Here is a 16,189-nt window from a genome sequence, read left to right as displayed (position 1 = left end):
ATACTTAAAAGTGAACAAACACACACACACATACACACAAATACACACACATACAAACACATAAACATACACACCCACACAAACACACATACACACATATACACACATACACACACACAAACACATATACATACACACAAATACACACCCACACAAACACATATACATACACACAAATACACACACACTCACACATACACACTCACTCACACATAACACACACACACTCACACACTCTCTCACACTCTCACACACTCACACATACACACACGACTCCTCACACACTTTACTACACACACACACACACACACACTCTCACTCACACACACACTCTCTCACACATGTTGTGTTTCCATGTTTTATGGGGACTTTCCATAGACATAATGGTTTTTATACTGTACAAACTTTATATTCTATTCCCTAAACCTAACCCTACCCCTAAACCTAACCCTCACAGTAAACTTTCTGCATTTTTACATTTTCAAAAAACATAATTTAGTATGATTTATAAGCTGTTTTCCTCATGGGGACCGACAAAATGTACCCATAAGGTCAAAAATTTCGGGTTTTACTATCCTTATGGGGACATTTGGTCCCCACAAAGTGATAAATACACGCTCACACACTCTCTCACACTCACACACTCTCACACACACACACACACACACACACACACACACACACTCTCTCACACTCACACACTCTCACACACACTCTCTCACACACACACACTCTCACACACACACACACTCTCTCACACACACAGTCACACACACTCTCTCACACACACTCGCACACATGCTCTCACACACACTCGCACACACTCTCTCACACACACTCGCACACACACACACACACACACTCACACACACACACACACACACAATCACACACACATATGATTAAGTGTCTTTAATTAAAGTCTGTGCAAATGAATAAGAAAGAATTACATGACTAAATGAAGTTATGGTACAGTAGGTGACATTTACACTGTTTGTAAATAGTGGCATTACACTGCTGTGCAGAAACATCACTTGACTTCAATATGTGTAAATGTCTCCAATCTTTCGACCGTTATTTTTAATGCATGATGATGAAATGTTCTTGCAAACGTTAATTAATGGCAGTTGTTATCATATGAATAGTATTGGGGTTTTATTGTTTTACGTTAGCTCGCTGTGTGTGCTGAGTGCACATTAACTGAAGTGATAATACACTCAGTCATCAATGTTACAGGTTCAGTGTTCTTTCAAGACTAGAGATTCTTGGCAAGAGTTTTATTACAGGGCTGACCGACAAATAAAAAGATAATATCTATTACTTATCTCACTGGTCAGAAGTCCATATTTGCTGACGGACATCTGCTCAGAAGGGATGGGCAACGCAACTTAATGTTTTTTCAGTCTGATACCATCCGTGTGAATACTATATATCATTCCAATACGATACCTCTACTAAATATTTCTCAGGATAAAATGGGTAATTCTAAAACAAATATTGTATAAGCAATCTTATTTTTCCAACAATGTTGGATCTTAAAAATGTTAAAGATGAGATTTTGTAATCTCTGGAAAAGGATTAAAGTCTTGGAAGCATTTGGAAAATGTGCTTTCATGCAAAGTTTGATTACGTAGATGACATTTCTCATAAGAAGTGTTGGGTAAGTTACTCAAAAAATCACTTCACAACAAATTATTACTTATCTATAATTGCAATATTTCAAAAAGTAATTACTTTAAATAATGTCAAAATTATGTCCATCTTCTTGTTTTGTGTTGCACACAAGTCACTAATACTCTACTGAATTTAAGCTGTCACAGAAATTCAAAGAGACGTACATAAAAATGTGTTTAACTGTCTAGATTCAGATCTCAGAAAACAGCGGTTCCCCGTCTGTCACTCATTCGATGTTGTGTCGATGTAGTGACACTAGGGCTTTGATCTTGAGAGCCCCAATCAACTTTGCTTTATTCAGACAAGGCCAATGAAAATTGGCAAGTGGGATTTGCATGCCACTCTCCGCACCTGAACATACAGGTATGGAGATGGCGAGCATCACTCATTCAGATTTTTTGTGTGTGTTCGTCCTCTCACCTTGATGTCAGGTGGATCTATGGCGCATTTCAGAAGACACCCTAGCACGGACGAGTGTTGTGCTTCCCCTGGGTGCTTCAGCGATTGAGTACCCAGGTGTAAAGAGTATATTTTCAAAAAGAGTATATTTCCTTCTATAAGAGCTCGCACAAGCGGCTGGGCCCCGGTACCCAAATTGTCAGCAAAATAGCAGTTGCGTCATTCCCAGGCCTCCCGGCCCTTGCGCCTGCAACGGCCAGGTTGTGGAAGTCTTTCTGGTCGATGCGTGGGATGAGAGCCCCTCGCCTTCCCTTGTCCTCTGTCAAAAGAAAGCTGGCAAACAGATAAGTATGGCAGTTCTTGGGGCCACTCATCTGCCCCACCCGCCGACCACCGTTGCGGGCTCGCGGGGCAGTACGCCCCCGGACAAACTTCCTGGTGGGGCGTCTGCTTTGCCTTACCACGAACCACCCTCCTCGGGCTCGGTAAAACCAACTGTCCCCTTGGTGCCATTAGCACAGAGGCGGGAACCCCGGCTAATGCTTCCCAGCCCGTTGCGATGGCTCATCAGGACGATCGGTCTCAGCTATGCGATCCAGTTCGCCAGATGACTGCCCAGGTTCAGTGGTATTCTCTCCACTGCGGTGCGGGGCGAGGATGCCTCGGTCCTTTGGGTGGAATTATAGAACCCATCCCCTTAGCCGAGGCACACAAGGGCTTCTACACTCCCATTTTATCATGCCCAATCCTAGATCTGTGAACCTTGAACACAGGCTTCCCTTCAAGATGTTGATGCAGAAGTGCATCCTGGCATCAGTACTTTCAGCCCTTAGTCAGACCAGGCATTTCTATGGGCATGGGTTCCCTTAGAGCAGGTCTTGAGGCACGTTGTGATGGCAGATGCTTCGAAATTGGGCTGTGGCACCATGTGCAGGCAGTATTGCCTGCAATGGCACATCAACTGCCTAGAGTTGCTGCAGAGGCTTCGGCAGTCGATCCAGGGCAAGCATGTGTTGATCCGGACGGACAACACAGCGACCGTGGTGTATGTAAACCGCCAAGGTGGTGTACGCTCACGTCGCATGTGGCAACTCGCCCGTTGCCTCCTCCTTTGGAGTCAGCAGATGTTGAAGTCTCTGCGAGCCACTCACATCCCAGGCATCCTCAACCATGCAGCGGACAAGCTCTTACGATAGGTAACGCTCTGTGGAGAGTGGAGGCTCCACCCCCATGCAGTCCAGCTGATTTGAGAGAGATTCAGGGAGGCACAGGTGGACCTGTTTTCCTCCTGTGAATCCTCTGATTGCTCCCTTTGGTACTCCCTGTCCGAAGCTCCCCTCGGCATGGATGCCCTGGCACACAGCTTGCCTCGGGGGCAGCGCAAGTATGCATTTTTTTTGTGGGAAAGCTGTTTCCAAACAGAGACTGGCCCATGGGATTGTGGATGCCATTTCCTTAGCTTACCAATCCCAAGACTTTCTGTGCCCCTTGGGAGTGTGGGCGCACACCACAAGAGGTGTTGCATCCTCCTGGGCACTGAAGAGGGGCGCCTCTCTGGCGGACATATGCAGAGCAGCGGGTTGGGCTATACCCAATACTTTTGAAAGATTTTACAACCTCCGCATAGAACCAGTTTCGACCCAAGTGTTACAGGGTAACAGCAGGTAGGCCGGTCAGGTGTTTCGCTTGCACTTGCGCCTTTCTCCTTTCCAGGTGATAATGTGTGCTATTTGTCCACAAGCAGTTCCCCGTAACCAGTGAACACTGCACAACTCTTTAATATCTTAAGTACTATTCGGTGGCGAACTTGGCGGAGGAGTGATGCTGGCCCAGTACTCGGGGTATGCCCCTTTTCAGGTGAGCCCATGTACTTTGGCTCAGTGCCCCATACGTGGTGATTCCCCATCAGTAATCTCGTATGATGCATTTCCACAGTTCGGTTTCCCCTTAGGTGAAACCTGTGTTTCCCCTAGACAGAGCTTAGCTCTGACTCGGCCACTGTTGATGTGTACCCTCTCCATAGATAGGGTATTCCCAGTGGCTTCCATGGTGAGTCCATGTGAGGTATTCTCCACATGTTAACCTCCCTCCGGTAGGATGTGGTCTCCATAGTGCTCTCCCTCCTGGAGAGGGAAGAGTGCTTACCCAGCACTATCTTAGTAGGTTCTCGGCGGGAAATTGCCTGATACAAAAAAACGCCTGTAGCCTCCTCGGGTAAGTGCCTCCTTCCACTCTTAATGGGATCAGGGAGACGCCTTACCTAAATTCTTTCGAAGGTCATGACGTGGTCAAGTGCTCGCTGTGAAGAACGCATCAGCTTGACCCTGTCTGCTCCTCCGTACTTCGTGACCCGGCTCAGCGCCTGCGCTGTTTCGTATAGGTACCCCTAGTGTTACTACACCAACCCAACGTCGAGTGACAGACATGGAATGTCTTGGTTGCAGATGTAACCTCTGTACCCTGTCAGAGGGAACAAGATGTTGTGTCCCTCCTGCCGTGGCGCTGAGCCGACCACTGACGTGGCTGGGACTCTTTCTCGGCTCCTCAGCATTAATCTGAATGAGTGATGCACGACATCTTATACCCGTATGTCCGGGGCCAGAGAGTGGCATGCAAATTCCACTCGGCAATTTTCATTGGCCTTTTCTGAATAAAGCAAAGGTAATTGGGGCTCTCAAGATCGAACCCCTAGTGTCACTACATTGACACATTGTCTCATTCCCTCCATCAGGGAACAGAGGTTACATCTGTAATCAAGACAGTATTTAAGCCCCTCTTTAAAAAGATCAATCTGACAACTCCATATTAGGCAAGATCATTGAAAGTGTTGTATTCAGTCAAGACTTAAGAGAAAGTTGTTCATGCATTCATCACCAGAAGGCTGTTCGTTTTTGAGGAGACAAAGTCAAGTTTTCAAGGTAAAATTTGTATTTATTAACAAGACAAAATAAGTAGAAAATCATCCACCCAGCTGGGGATCTTGTCTGCTTCGCTCGTAAGCTTCGCTCGAAAGACCCCGTTTATCCTGTGTTCCCTTATTTTCTACATTTCTGACCCAGGGTGTATTCCTTTGTTCTCGGTTTTTTACTCTTTTGATTGGCTTATTTTTGCCGCAGGGGCATCTCCAATATTCAATCATTCCGTTGGTTTGTTTTTGCCGCAGTGGGATTACTGGTTTTGCCTCCAACTGGTTAGTTCTTATCAGTTCCCTGCCTGAAGAATTTCCAATGTAGAAAACTGTTTCTAGGTTCCGCCCATCTCCTGTGTCAGAAATGCAGTTGCAGTTTATCACACCTTCACATTCAATTATCCTTTTAGCGTTTTTGGTTTTACCATATATTTTCTAGTTAGTTACACACATAATTCATCAATTGTTAGCAGGCATACATTGTTTATGATTTGTCACACACACATATATACTGATTAATATTGTAACACACAACATATGCTAGAAAAGTTGTGTTTGCATTAACACAGCACACAGCCGCCATTGCTTTCCTGTATCCGGTCCGTTTCAGAGACCGTTTGAAGGAAATGGTCCCAGTCTGGAGCTGATAGTGGTAGTTCTGTCTGAAAATGATTCCAGAACCTGTCAGACAAAATCAAATGATATTATCAGAGTTGTACAGCTGAAAAAGCAGTATTATTCACCTTCCATTGATTCCTTTTGTCTTGAGAGGAAGAGGAAGTTGATTGCTGATTGAGGGTCTAGGAATCGACCTTCATAATCCTCTCCAAAGCGAGTTGCTGACCCCACAATAATGGAGGACAATACAGGAGGTGGAATGGACTTAAGATCATTTAAAAGGTCTCCTTTCTTCTTTGACATTTGTTCATATTTATCTTATCACTCTCATTTAGAAGGATTACTCTCATTTTGACAAGATTATCTTTTTTTTAATTCAACCGGGGAAGTTTCTGAAATTTGGTTGATTTGACGTGGAACAGCCCTCTTAGTTTTATTTGAAATGGTTAACAGAATCACGCGTGATTTATGTTGTAATCAGTGCAGTTTTATTACTGTTTTTAGCATTTACATTGTGGAGATGTTATATATGGTTATGTGCTTGGTTTGCATGCATGTGTGATGTGTGTATCTTACTTGTGGTGGTAAACATCAGGATCTCGACTCATTCTGTTATTGAAGCCAATGTACAGATCGTCCCATAACCGCCCATTCAGAACCACATGTCTCATCACCCCAACTCTGTTCTTAATCTAACACACACACACACACACACTTTATTTATTAGTGGAGTTTTATTGGTGTATCACTATTTTCTATCTCTGTTACTATTTCTCATAGTTATGGTAAGTGATTTGAGCGAACCCCCAAACTATTGTAGTTATTCATTTTCATTAAGATTCAGAGCATTTTCAGTCTATTCATCTCACTAACCTCCTCATATGAGTGATCTCTCTCTGGTCTTTTATCTGGAAATGAAAGATCCATAAAGTCCACAAGGTAATCGAAACCACCGTCCAATCGATTGAAATCGTCATCGGTCTCGATAACCTGGTGGGAAAACATTTATCAGTATGTTAACAAGTATGTTTTGCTTTGCTTGTGCAAACAGCAGCTGTCTTTCAGATCCACCACCAGTTTGGGAATGAAAACATTATTTACCCGAATGACCAGATTGTAGCCTTTAAATCCCGCCCAGTTATAATAAAACTGGATCCAGCTTTTGTATTTAAAGATATCAGCTGAAATGGAAGCATTCAGCTCATCCAAATACAAGTCAAAGTCCCAACTGTCCTTATAGATCTTTGAACCATTTGGCGTTTCAGTAATGGCCTTCCTACGATTGTGGTATTAAAACCAGAAAAGAAAATCATTTTAATAAAGTAACAGATGGAAATAATAGCAGAAAGTAACAAGAACTGATGGACATCATTGCATGCTACAAATGCTACACTCAAATGCTGCCTTCAAGTCCAATGTTTACATTCACGCCATTTTTGTATCTTTTCTACCTGCCGATAAAGTCAAGACTCACTTTTGCACAAAACGATCAGCAGACAATTTACATTAGGTGCTTTATCTGTCAACTTAAAAGCAGCATTAAGCTATCGTGCTACATGCTAATAAATGCATGCTACATAAACATGCTCACGTGCTACATACTAATTCTCGCATGCTATACATAGGCCTATACTATTGCATTTGTTCAACATAAACATGTACACATGCTACATACCAATGTTTACATGCTCTACTTATATTAGTGCTTTCATGCTACATGCTAATGCTAATTCAATGTCGTCAGAATGGACCTGTTGGATTTGTCAGCCAGAGCGAGGGCCAAATCCAACACAGAACCAGGTAAAGGAGTCCAGGTTAAGGTATTTGGGCATCTCTTCCTTATGGATTCGTTCAGGTCTACTGGATTGTTCTTGATGTTTGTCTCCTTTATGTACCTGTTAGTTCACACATTAAAATGTTCCAGTTACATCATCATCGATTTTTTTTTAACATGGAAGAATGTTTACTCTATGCCTTAATGGATAAAAATCACTTTACCTTTGTTAAATAATGTGATATGGCATACATGAGCTAAGCATTATGATGAATTTCTCATGGCAAAGACTTTAAATGGACCTGTCTGAAGGGTGAGCTTCAGTGAAGTAACCAGCGAATGGACAGTAGATCTTGGGCTGTAGGGAATTCACCAGCTGCGTCTTATAGTTTAAAAGTTTCTTCCTTTCGTTCTTAATGAAATCACTCTTCCAGCTTTCTGTCAAAGGGAGAAAAAGAAACCCAGTAGAATCATGATACCAGACAGCCGTGTGTTTGAAAGTAATTTTAACCCCATACTTTTACTTAAGAAACTAAAGTCGGGTCAAAAGTCTGAGACCACTAGTGAAAGAGGTTTTCCAATTTAATACCAACATTTTCATGGCAAATGATCAGCATAACAATTTCAGTGACATAGGTAAAATACACTATTTGGCATGTCCCCCTTTTGCTTTAATGACAGCATGCACTCAAGCGGTCATGAAGAACACCTCTGCGGAAGCAAGGAAATCCAACCTTCTTTACAAAGGAGTGAACATGGTCAATATCACAAATCATACTGATCGCGCTGTGAATTTGGTAACAATATGTCAAAAGCTCTGCCGCTGAAATCAGTCTCTGCTTAACAAAATTTGAATCACTGTCCCCAGTGGTCAAAGCTGGAAGTGATGTTAACCATTTTGAGGTTGGAATTATCCACAGGGTGGCTCCAAAATCATAGTTTTAAGGCTTTTGCACACCAGAGGCGATGCAATAATGCGAAAAGAATCGCTGACAAATGGCCCATTTATATAAAAAGCGAGGCAAATGATCGCCCGTTTGCACATTCACGCCTTTACAACAGGTGGCGCTAATCGACAAGCCATGTTACCCTGATATGGAAGATGGAGCAAAGCCCCTTTCAGCTGGTCGTCCATCTGCTCATCACGTATGAAATTGCAAAACAAAAGACAAGAAAGCAGTTTTTTTCTAATGTGCAGATCGAACAATTTAAACAGATTTCTATACAAGCTGCAATAGCAATGATATTTTTTTTTATTTGAAAACTTTCAAGACACCTCAAACTATTTCAGTTCGCCTGCTGCCAGTATTATCGTGTAGAACCAGTCTGAAGGAAAATAAAGTAATATCAATGGTTAAAACAATACTGATTACAGGTATTCGACACTGCCACTCATACTGCATATACTTGTTTATGTACATTTGATTTTTGTAAAGGCAATGCAAGCAGTGATGTAGCATTATTATGTATTTGTTAAGAGAACCATATAAGGATTTTATTTTTATTTAGATAAAATTAGATAAATTAATTTTACATCCTCACTGCTGGTTCAGGATTTCTTCCTTGAGTTCATTCTGCATTTAATGTCGGTTGTCAAAACAGCACCACCAGTAGAGCTGGTTTTGGTAAATGCAGCGGCTCCTGATCTCACTCAAAAGTTCATTTTTAATTGGTTAGGGCTTTACATAATTGTATACAGTAAAATAAAACCAGTTACACAGTCAACAGGAATGCATTTCTAATTAACCCTACATTATCACCCAAAAACCCAACTCTTAACTATGTAATCATGTTGCACAAGTGTGCATTTTGATCAGCACAGAATTAAAAGGTTCTTCATTTTACCCCATTTCTTTGCTTTCAAATATTATCGCCTTGTTTATATCCAGGCTTAAATGAAAAAATCCCAGATTTTCAATGTGGTCTCAGACTTTGGGAGCGGTTTGTCTGTCCCACTTTAGTCCCCATTGTTTTCTTTTTAAAGAATCACACCTGTGTAACTCACCTGTGTATTTGACGCCATGAAATGTCATTGGAAATCCAGATGCGCCACCGGCAAAGTCACTCATCATAACGTCGACACCGTGTGGGAGACGTCCATTGTTTGGTCTTGTGCAATCGACTGTGTTCAGTATCATGTGACCTTGAAAGAGGGTTCAGAGTATATGATTTGGCACATGATTGACTTACATTTTTAAGGCAGGTTTGACGTCAATGACCAATTATTATTATATCACATCTGTATTTTAATCAAACACGATTCTCAAGTTTAGATTTGTGAGCTAACGCTATCGTATGGCTTCAGAAGACTTGTAATATAGAGCACAAACCGTACAAACTACTTTTTTACATCTGTTATGGTGCTTTTTCTCCATTTTGAAGCTTGTTATGGTGAACATTTGTATGTCATTGTATATAAAAGAGTGGTGATAAAAGAAAAGCAGGAAGTTATACGGGTTTGGAACAACATGAGGTTAATAATGAGTAAATAATATAGAACATACATTTTTAGGTGAACTATTAAAGTTGTTATAGACACAAATAGGCCGTGTACAGTGTTGAAATGCACTTTTACACTTTGCAAACAAACAATATCTTTGCCATCATTGCCAGATCTGAACTTGAACTTTAATTCAGTGTTGTTAATAGGAATGACAAAACTATAATAGAGATCTGAAATGTGACTTGACAACCTGTGACATTTGACAGGTTGATTTACATGTAATCTGTATGGTCACAGTAATCAGATTTAGCTGCAACATGCTACCAAACCTCTTTCTATTAACAGTGAACAAGATCAGCTGCACATGATATTAATTGATTAATGATTGCACATGGCTTGTAAACTATGAGCCTGTCATTAAACACATGTTTGAACTGTGTGTGTAGATGATTAAGTTAAGATTGAATTCAGTGAGATTGAAATATGAGATTTCTTCTGTATGTTTCACAGACAAAACATGGTCAAAGAACACTTTTGACAAAATGAAATACCTTTATACTCCACGATTACGCAGGTATCCATCTCAGGATGAACTCCGTCCATTAGAATCATAAATCGCAGGTTTTCATCGACCTTGAATAAAAAAACACTCAATATCATGACAAATACAGAGCGTGAGAGTTATTAAAGAGTCAAGGAGATTTACGTACATTCTGCCATACACCAAACGGCACGACTTTGATGTTTGTTAAATTCACGCCACTTTTCCCCAGATACCTGCCAGAAAATTGGAACACAATTTGTTTTTCCACTCGTGCCCACGTGGCAAAATACTCAAAATCTATTAGTTCCTCTAGAAGTTTGTTTACCAGAACACCGGCCGTGAGGTGTCTCCAACATAAATGGGAATATCTGGCCGCTTTTGGGCAAGAAGTTTCAATGTGGGGTAGCTGAAAAAAGAGAGATATGTTCAATTTATGTTCCAAATGAGAGACAGCGTCTTCTTTACACTGCAAAGGAGACACAGAAGCATCATCTGAAGGGGAGACTGAGGTTAGTTGTCACAAGGGCGTTATCTCAGTAGCTATAAAGGTTAGTCAAAGGGCAATTTCCCAAATACTTGTTCCCTATCTGTCACTCACTCGACGTTGTGTCAATGTAATGACACTAGGGATCGCCCTTGGGAGCCCCAAACACCAGAAAAGGGTATAAAAGGAGCTGGCTCGCAACCACTCACTGATGAGAGCGTCTTTTTAAAGATGCCTTTCCATCTGTGAATAATTCCTCTCGGCTTCCAACAGCCACGATCATTGCCTCATGTGTTTGGGCGCTGCCCATGTGGAGACAGCATTTGTGAACGGGTCATGTTCTCACTGCAAGAACATGACCATGGCAATGTTGCGGTGGCGGCTTTCCTTTGTCAGAGGGAAAGCCACTCCAGCGGCTCCCCACCTCTGTCCTTCTACCTACGGGTGTGAGGCCATGTCGGTTAGCACTGGGATCAATTGGGGGACCGCAATGGAAGCTGCTCTGCTGAGTAACCCCTCTTGGATCTCCCATTCCCGAGGATGCTCGATGAGATTGACGACTCGTCTCAGGGCGAATCTGCGATCTCACGGCCATGCCCCACCCCGGTCCCTTTCTTCCTGGAGGTGCATGAGGAGCTAACAAGTTCATGCAAGGCACCTTTTACTGCCTGTACCCAATGTCTGAGCTCCTCCGCTCTCACTACCCTCGATGGTGGGGCTGCCAGGTGGTAATCGGTTGTGGTGCACCTTTGCCCGCAAAACGCCACCACCTGGTGGAACCGTGTGAGACTCCTGTTCAGGGCCTGTAGGCTTATCACTGGCGGCAAAGGCTTACAGTGCTGCTGGGCATGCCGCCTCTGCACTGCACGCCATGGCTCTTCTGCAGGTGCACCAATCCTAGGTGCTTAGAGATCTGCACAAGGGTAGTTCTGACCCGGGATTATTTCAGGAGCTGCACTCAGCGACCGATCTCACCTTCCAGGTGTCGAAGGTCATGGTGCAGACTCTCGAGCAGGCAGTTCCCACCCTGGTGGTCAAGGAGCACCACCTATGACTCAACTTGGGGGAGATGAGCAAGGCTGACAAGGTACAGTTACTTGACGCCCCCTTCTCCCAGGTTGGCCTATTCGGCGACACCGTTGAGAACTTTGCCCAGCAGTTCTCGGCGGTTAAGAAGCAGATTGAGGCTATTCAACATATCCTGCCCCATGCGGTGATGACAACGGCTCTGATGTCTCTAGACTCAGCACGGCCATGAATTCGGGGTTCGAGCACCCTCAACGTGGCGGCTCCGGCTCTACCCCGCCGCGAGGCCCCTTCCACCAGTACGTCCTACGCTATTCTTCTCTTGGTTCCACTAGCCCACCGCATGGGGTCATGGCTTGTGCTCCCCAACCCATTGCGATAACTGACCAGGACCATTCGACTCAGCTATGCGATTCAGTTCACCAGGTGCCCGACTGGGTTCAGCGGGTCTGTTTTACCTCAGTATAGGTGAGAATGCCGCCCTGCGTGCGGAGATCACGACCCTTCTGCGGAAGCACGCAATAGAGCCTGTCCCTCCAGCTGAGATGAAGGGGTTCTACAGCCTTTACTTCATCGTACCCAAGAAAGGCGGTGGGTTGCAGCCAGTCTTGGACCTGTGAGTACTGAACCAGGCCTTGCACAGACTCCCGTTCAAGTTGCTGATGCAGAAACACATTTTAGCGAGGGTTCAGCATCAGGATTGGTTCGCGGCTGTAGACCTGAAGGACGCGTACTTCCACATCTTGGTTTTACCTCGGCACATGCCCTTTCTGCGGTTTGCCTTTGAGAGCCAAGGACCAAAGTCACAAGGGCAGCCCTTGCCCCATTAAGGGAAGTGGGCATCCACATCCTCAACTATCGGTAGGACTGGCTGATTCTAGCTCACTCTTAAGACTTGTTGTGTGCACACAGGGACCTGGTGCTCAGGCATCTCAGCCAGTTGGGGCTTCGGATCAACTGGGAAAAGAGCAAGCTCTCCCCGGTTCAGAGCATCTCTTTTCTCAGGTTTGAGTTAGACTCAGTCTCAATGATGGGCACAGTGGTTTGTCCGTCTCGCACCGCCAGTCCACGTAACACAGTTCAGCTTGTTGTGGCATTTTGTATAGGGACCCATAGTGTAACTACATCGACACAACATCGAGTAAGTGACAGATAGGGAATGTCCTGGTTACTTCCATAACCTCCGTTCCCTGATGGAGGGAACAAGATGTTTTGTCCCTCCTGCAACAACACTGAACTACCAGCTTAAATGGCTGAGACCCTGTCTTGGCTCCTCAGCACAAAACCTGAATGAGTGGTTGTGAGCCAGCTCCTTTTATCAGAGGTATTTGGGGCTCCCAAGGGTGACCCCTAGTGTTACTACATCGATACAATGTCTCGTTCCCTCCATCAGGAAACGGAGGTTACGAAAGTAACCAGGAATTTTGGGGAATTCTGTCCTCTAAAATGAAATGTATATTTTCATGTTTTTGCTATAAAATAAAACCAAACTGGCATACATTAAGTGTTTGACACTTTGTTTGTAGCCTGCTAGCTTTCTTTGCATCACATATCTATAATTTTTTTTACTTTTAATCATTAATATCTGCCATTTTTCAGTGTGCATCAGGTTTTCCCCACATAACCCCCTGTGAATACGAGCAGACAGAGAAGTAAGTTTGGAGCAGAAGAAATTGAAATAAATTGTGTAAATTGTCAACTTTACGCTAAGCAAAAAATTCTATTTTTAGCCATTTTACATGAACATGTTACCAGACACGATCATATTTTTGTACCAAGAAAATTCACTTTGGATCATAATTTCCTTTTTTCTAGTTTTCCTTTGATATTAGGACAAAAATCTTATTTTTGATAATAATTTTTTTTGATTGATCTTGTTTTAGAAACAACACTGCATAAGATATTTCGTTTTTTCAGAGAATGTATTTTTAATGTGTATTTTTAGTTTTTATATTCAAAACAAGTGAAAAAGTCAAAAAATTTATTTATTATGTATTAGTTATATTGAATTATCTTTATTTTGGGGCCTTGGCAAATACTGATATATGCTATTAATTGCAATTAATCAAATTCATTAATCAGCATGTTGTAATTAATTACAACATTTTAAACAATTGACTGCCCTGGTTTGGAATATTTTAAGAGTTATTTGTGATGTCCATTACAATGCCCATTGCTTCCGAATTATGCCTTTGTGTGTGTGTGTGTGTGTGTGTGTGTGTGTGTGTGTGTGTTTTTATATTAAGTCTCCCCAATAGAAATATTATATATAACTTTGCATAGACACATAGACATAGTTTTATTTTAATGACTGTAAGATGTAAGGCAGTATGTTAGTCTCCATTCACTTTTATTGCACCTTTTTTCCGTACAATAAAAGTGAATGGTGACTGCGGATGTAATAAGGTGTAACATTGTAACGGGTAGGGGATGGGTGAGGAGGAGTCTGGAACCGGCTGAGCAATAAACAAAACTTTTAATGACAAACTCAACTTAAACAACATTTAACATAAGACATACACACACAGCGGCCACATGCGTCACTCTCTATCTCGAACTGGCGTCTATGGCTTCCCTTTATCTCACTCTCCCGCTGATCAGTTGACTCAGCACCAACCGTGCACCCTCATGGCCCGCCCACGCCCTCCTCCTCGTCACACTGCTCCCCCACCCGATTCAGGCCCGGGCGCCATCCAGACTGACCTACTCCCCCCCAGCCCCATTCTCTGGAGGGGAGACACTGCCCTTCCAGCTGTTCCGCCAGCTGGTGGTCAACCCCGCCTCCTGGGTAAGAGATAATAATAAAAGGGATAGTTCATCCAAAAATGAAATTTCTCTCATCATTTACTCACCCTCATGAGACCACAGATGTGCATGAATTTGTTCTTTTTGCTGTGCACAAGCTCATATATCAGAATATATAAGCTTTGTAGGTCCATTCAATGCGAGCGAATGTTGGCCAGAGCTTTGAAGCTCCAAAATAAATCACATGAGCATAAAAGTAATCCATAAGATTCCAGTGGCTAAATCCATGTCTTCAGAAGTGATATGATAGGTGTGGGTGAGAAACAGATCAATACTGAAGTCATTTTTTACTCCAAATCTTCATTTTCACATCTGAAAGTCACATGTGATGACTGTTTAGTATCACTTTCACATCTGAAGATTTAGAGTATAAATGGACTTATTGATCTCACCCATGAATGTGAATGTTTCTCACCCACAGCTATCACAGTCTGTGGTGAATTCAGCTCATCCAAATACAAGTCAAAGTCCCAACTGTCCTTATAGATCTTTGAACCATTTGGCGGTTCAGTAATGGCCTTCCTACGATTGTGGTATTAAAACCAGTAAAGAAAATCATTTTAATAAAGTAACAGATGGAAATAATAGCAGAAAGTAACAAGAACTGATGGACATTATTGCATGCTACAAATGCTACACTCAAATGCTGCCTTCAAGTCCAATGTTTACATTCACGTCAGAAAAAATTGGTGATTTTTAAAAACTATTTTCTACCTGCCGATAAAGTCAAGACTCACTTTTGTGCAAAATGATCAGCAGACAATTTACATTAGGTGCTTTATCTGTGTAATTTAACAATTTAAGTCAACTTAAAAGCAGCATTAAGCTATCATGCTACATGCTAATAAATGCATGCTACATAAACATGCTTACATGCTACATACTAATTCTCGCATCCTCTACATAGGCCTATACTATTGCATTTGTGCAACATAAACATTTACACATGCTACATACCAATGTTTACATGCTCTACTTATATTAGTGCATTCATGCTACATGCTAAAGCTAATGGACCTGTTGGATTTGTCAGCCAGAGCGAGGGCCAAATCCAACACTGAACCAGGTAAAGGAGTCCAGGTTAAGGTATTTGGGCATCTCTTCCTTATGGATTCGTTCAGGTCTACTGGATTGTTCTTGATGTTTGTCTCCTTTATGTACCTGTTAGTTCACACATTCAAATGTTCCAGTTACATCATCATCGATTTTTTTTTTAACATGGAAGAATGTTTACTCTATGCCTTAATGGATAAAAATCACTTTACCTTTGTTAAATAATGTGATATGGCATACATGAGCTAAGCATTATGATGAATTTCTCATGGCAAAGACTTTAAATGGACCTGTCTGAAGGGTGAGCTTCAGTGAAGTAACCAGCGAATGGACAGTAGATCTTGGGCTGTAGGGAATTCACCAGCTGCGTCTTATAGTTTAACAGTTTCTTCCTTTCGTTCTTAATGAAATCACTCTTCCAGCTTTCTGTCAAAGGGAGAAAAAGAAACCCAGTAGAATCA

At 42.5% G+C, this 16,189-nt stretch overlaps 1 protein-coding gene across 1 annotated transcript in view; it reads right to left on the bottom strand.

Annotated features, from left to right (window-relative positions):
• Positions 1-4,968: 4,968 nt before the first annotated feature.
• LOC127638895 (uncharacterized) overlaps positions 4,969-16,189 on the bottom strand; it is a 61,992-nt gene continuing 50,771 nt past the window's right edge. The window contains exons 18-29 of the mRNA XM_052120625.1: positions 16,019-16,154; positions 15,693-15,836; positions 10,686-10,766; positions 10,527-10,593; positions 10,368-10,449; positions 9,379-9,516; positions 7,676-7,811; positions 7,351-7,494; positions 6,701-6,875; positions 6,473-6,589; positions 6,176-6,291; positions 4,969-5,662 (exon numbers count right to left, since the gene is read on the bottom strand). Coding sequence (XP_051976585.1) covers positions 5,542-5,662; positions 6,176-6,291; positions 6,473-6,589; positions 6,701-6,875; positions 7,351-7,494; positions 7,676-7,811; positions 9,379-9,516; positions 10,368-10,449; positions 10,527-10,593; positions 10,686-10,766; positions 15,693-15,836; positions 16,019-16,154 — 1,457 coding nt within the window. The 3' untranslated portion in view covers positions 4,969-5,541. The remainder of the gene's footprint in view (positions 5,663-6,175; positions 6,292-6,472; positions 6,590-6,700; positions 6,876-7,350; positions 7,495-7,675; positions 7,812-9,378; positions 9,517-10,367; positions 10,450-10,526; positions 10,594-10,685; positions 10,767-15,692; positions 15,837-16,018; positions 16,155-16,189) is intronic.

Source organism: Xyrauchen texanus, chromosome 47 (genome assembly GCF_025860055.1).
Source record: "Xyrauchen texanus isolate HMW12.3.18 chromosome 47, RBS_HiC_50CHRs, whole genome shotgun sequence".
NCBI classification, from domain to species: Eukaryota; Metazoa; Chordata; class Actinopteri; order Cypriniformes; family Catostomidae; genus Xyrauchen; species Xyrauchen texanus.
This window is presented reverse-complemented; position numbering and strand designations above follow the sequence as displayed.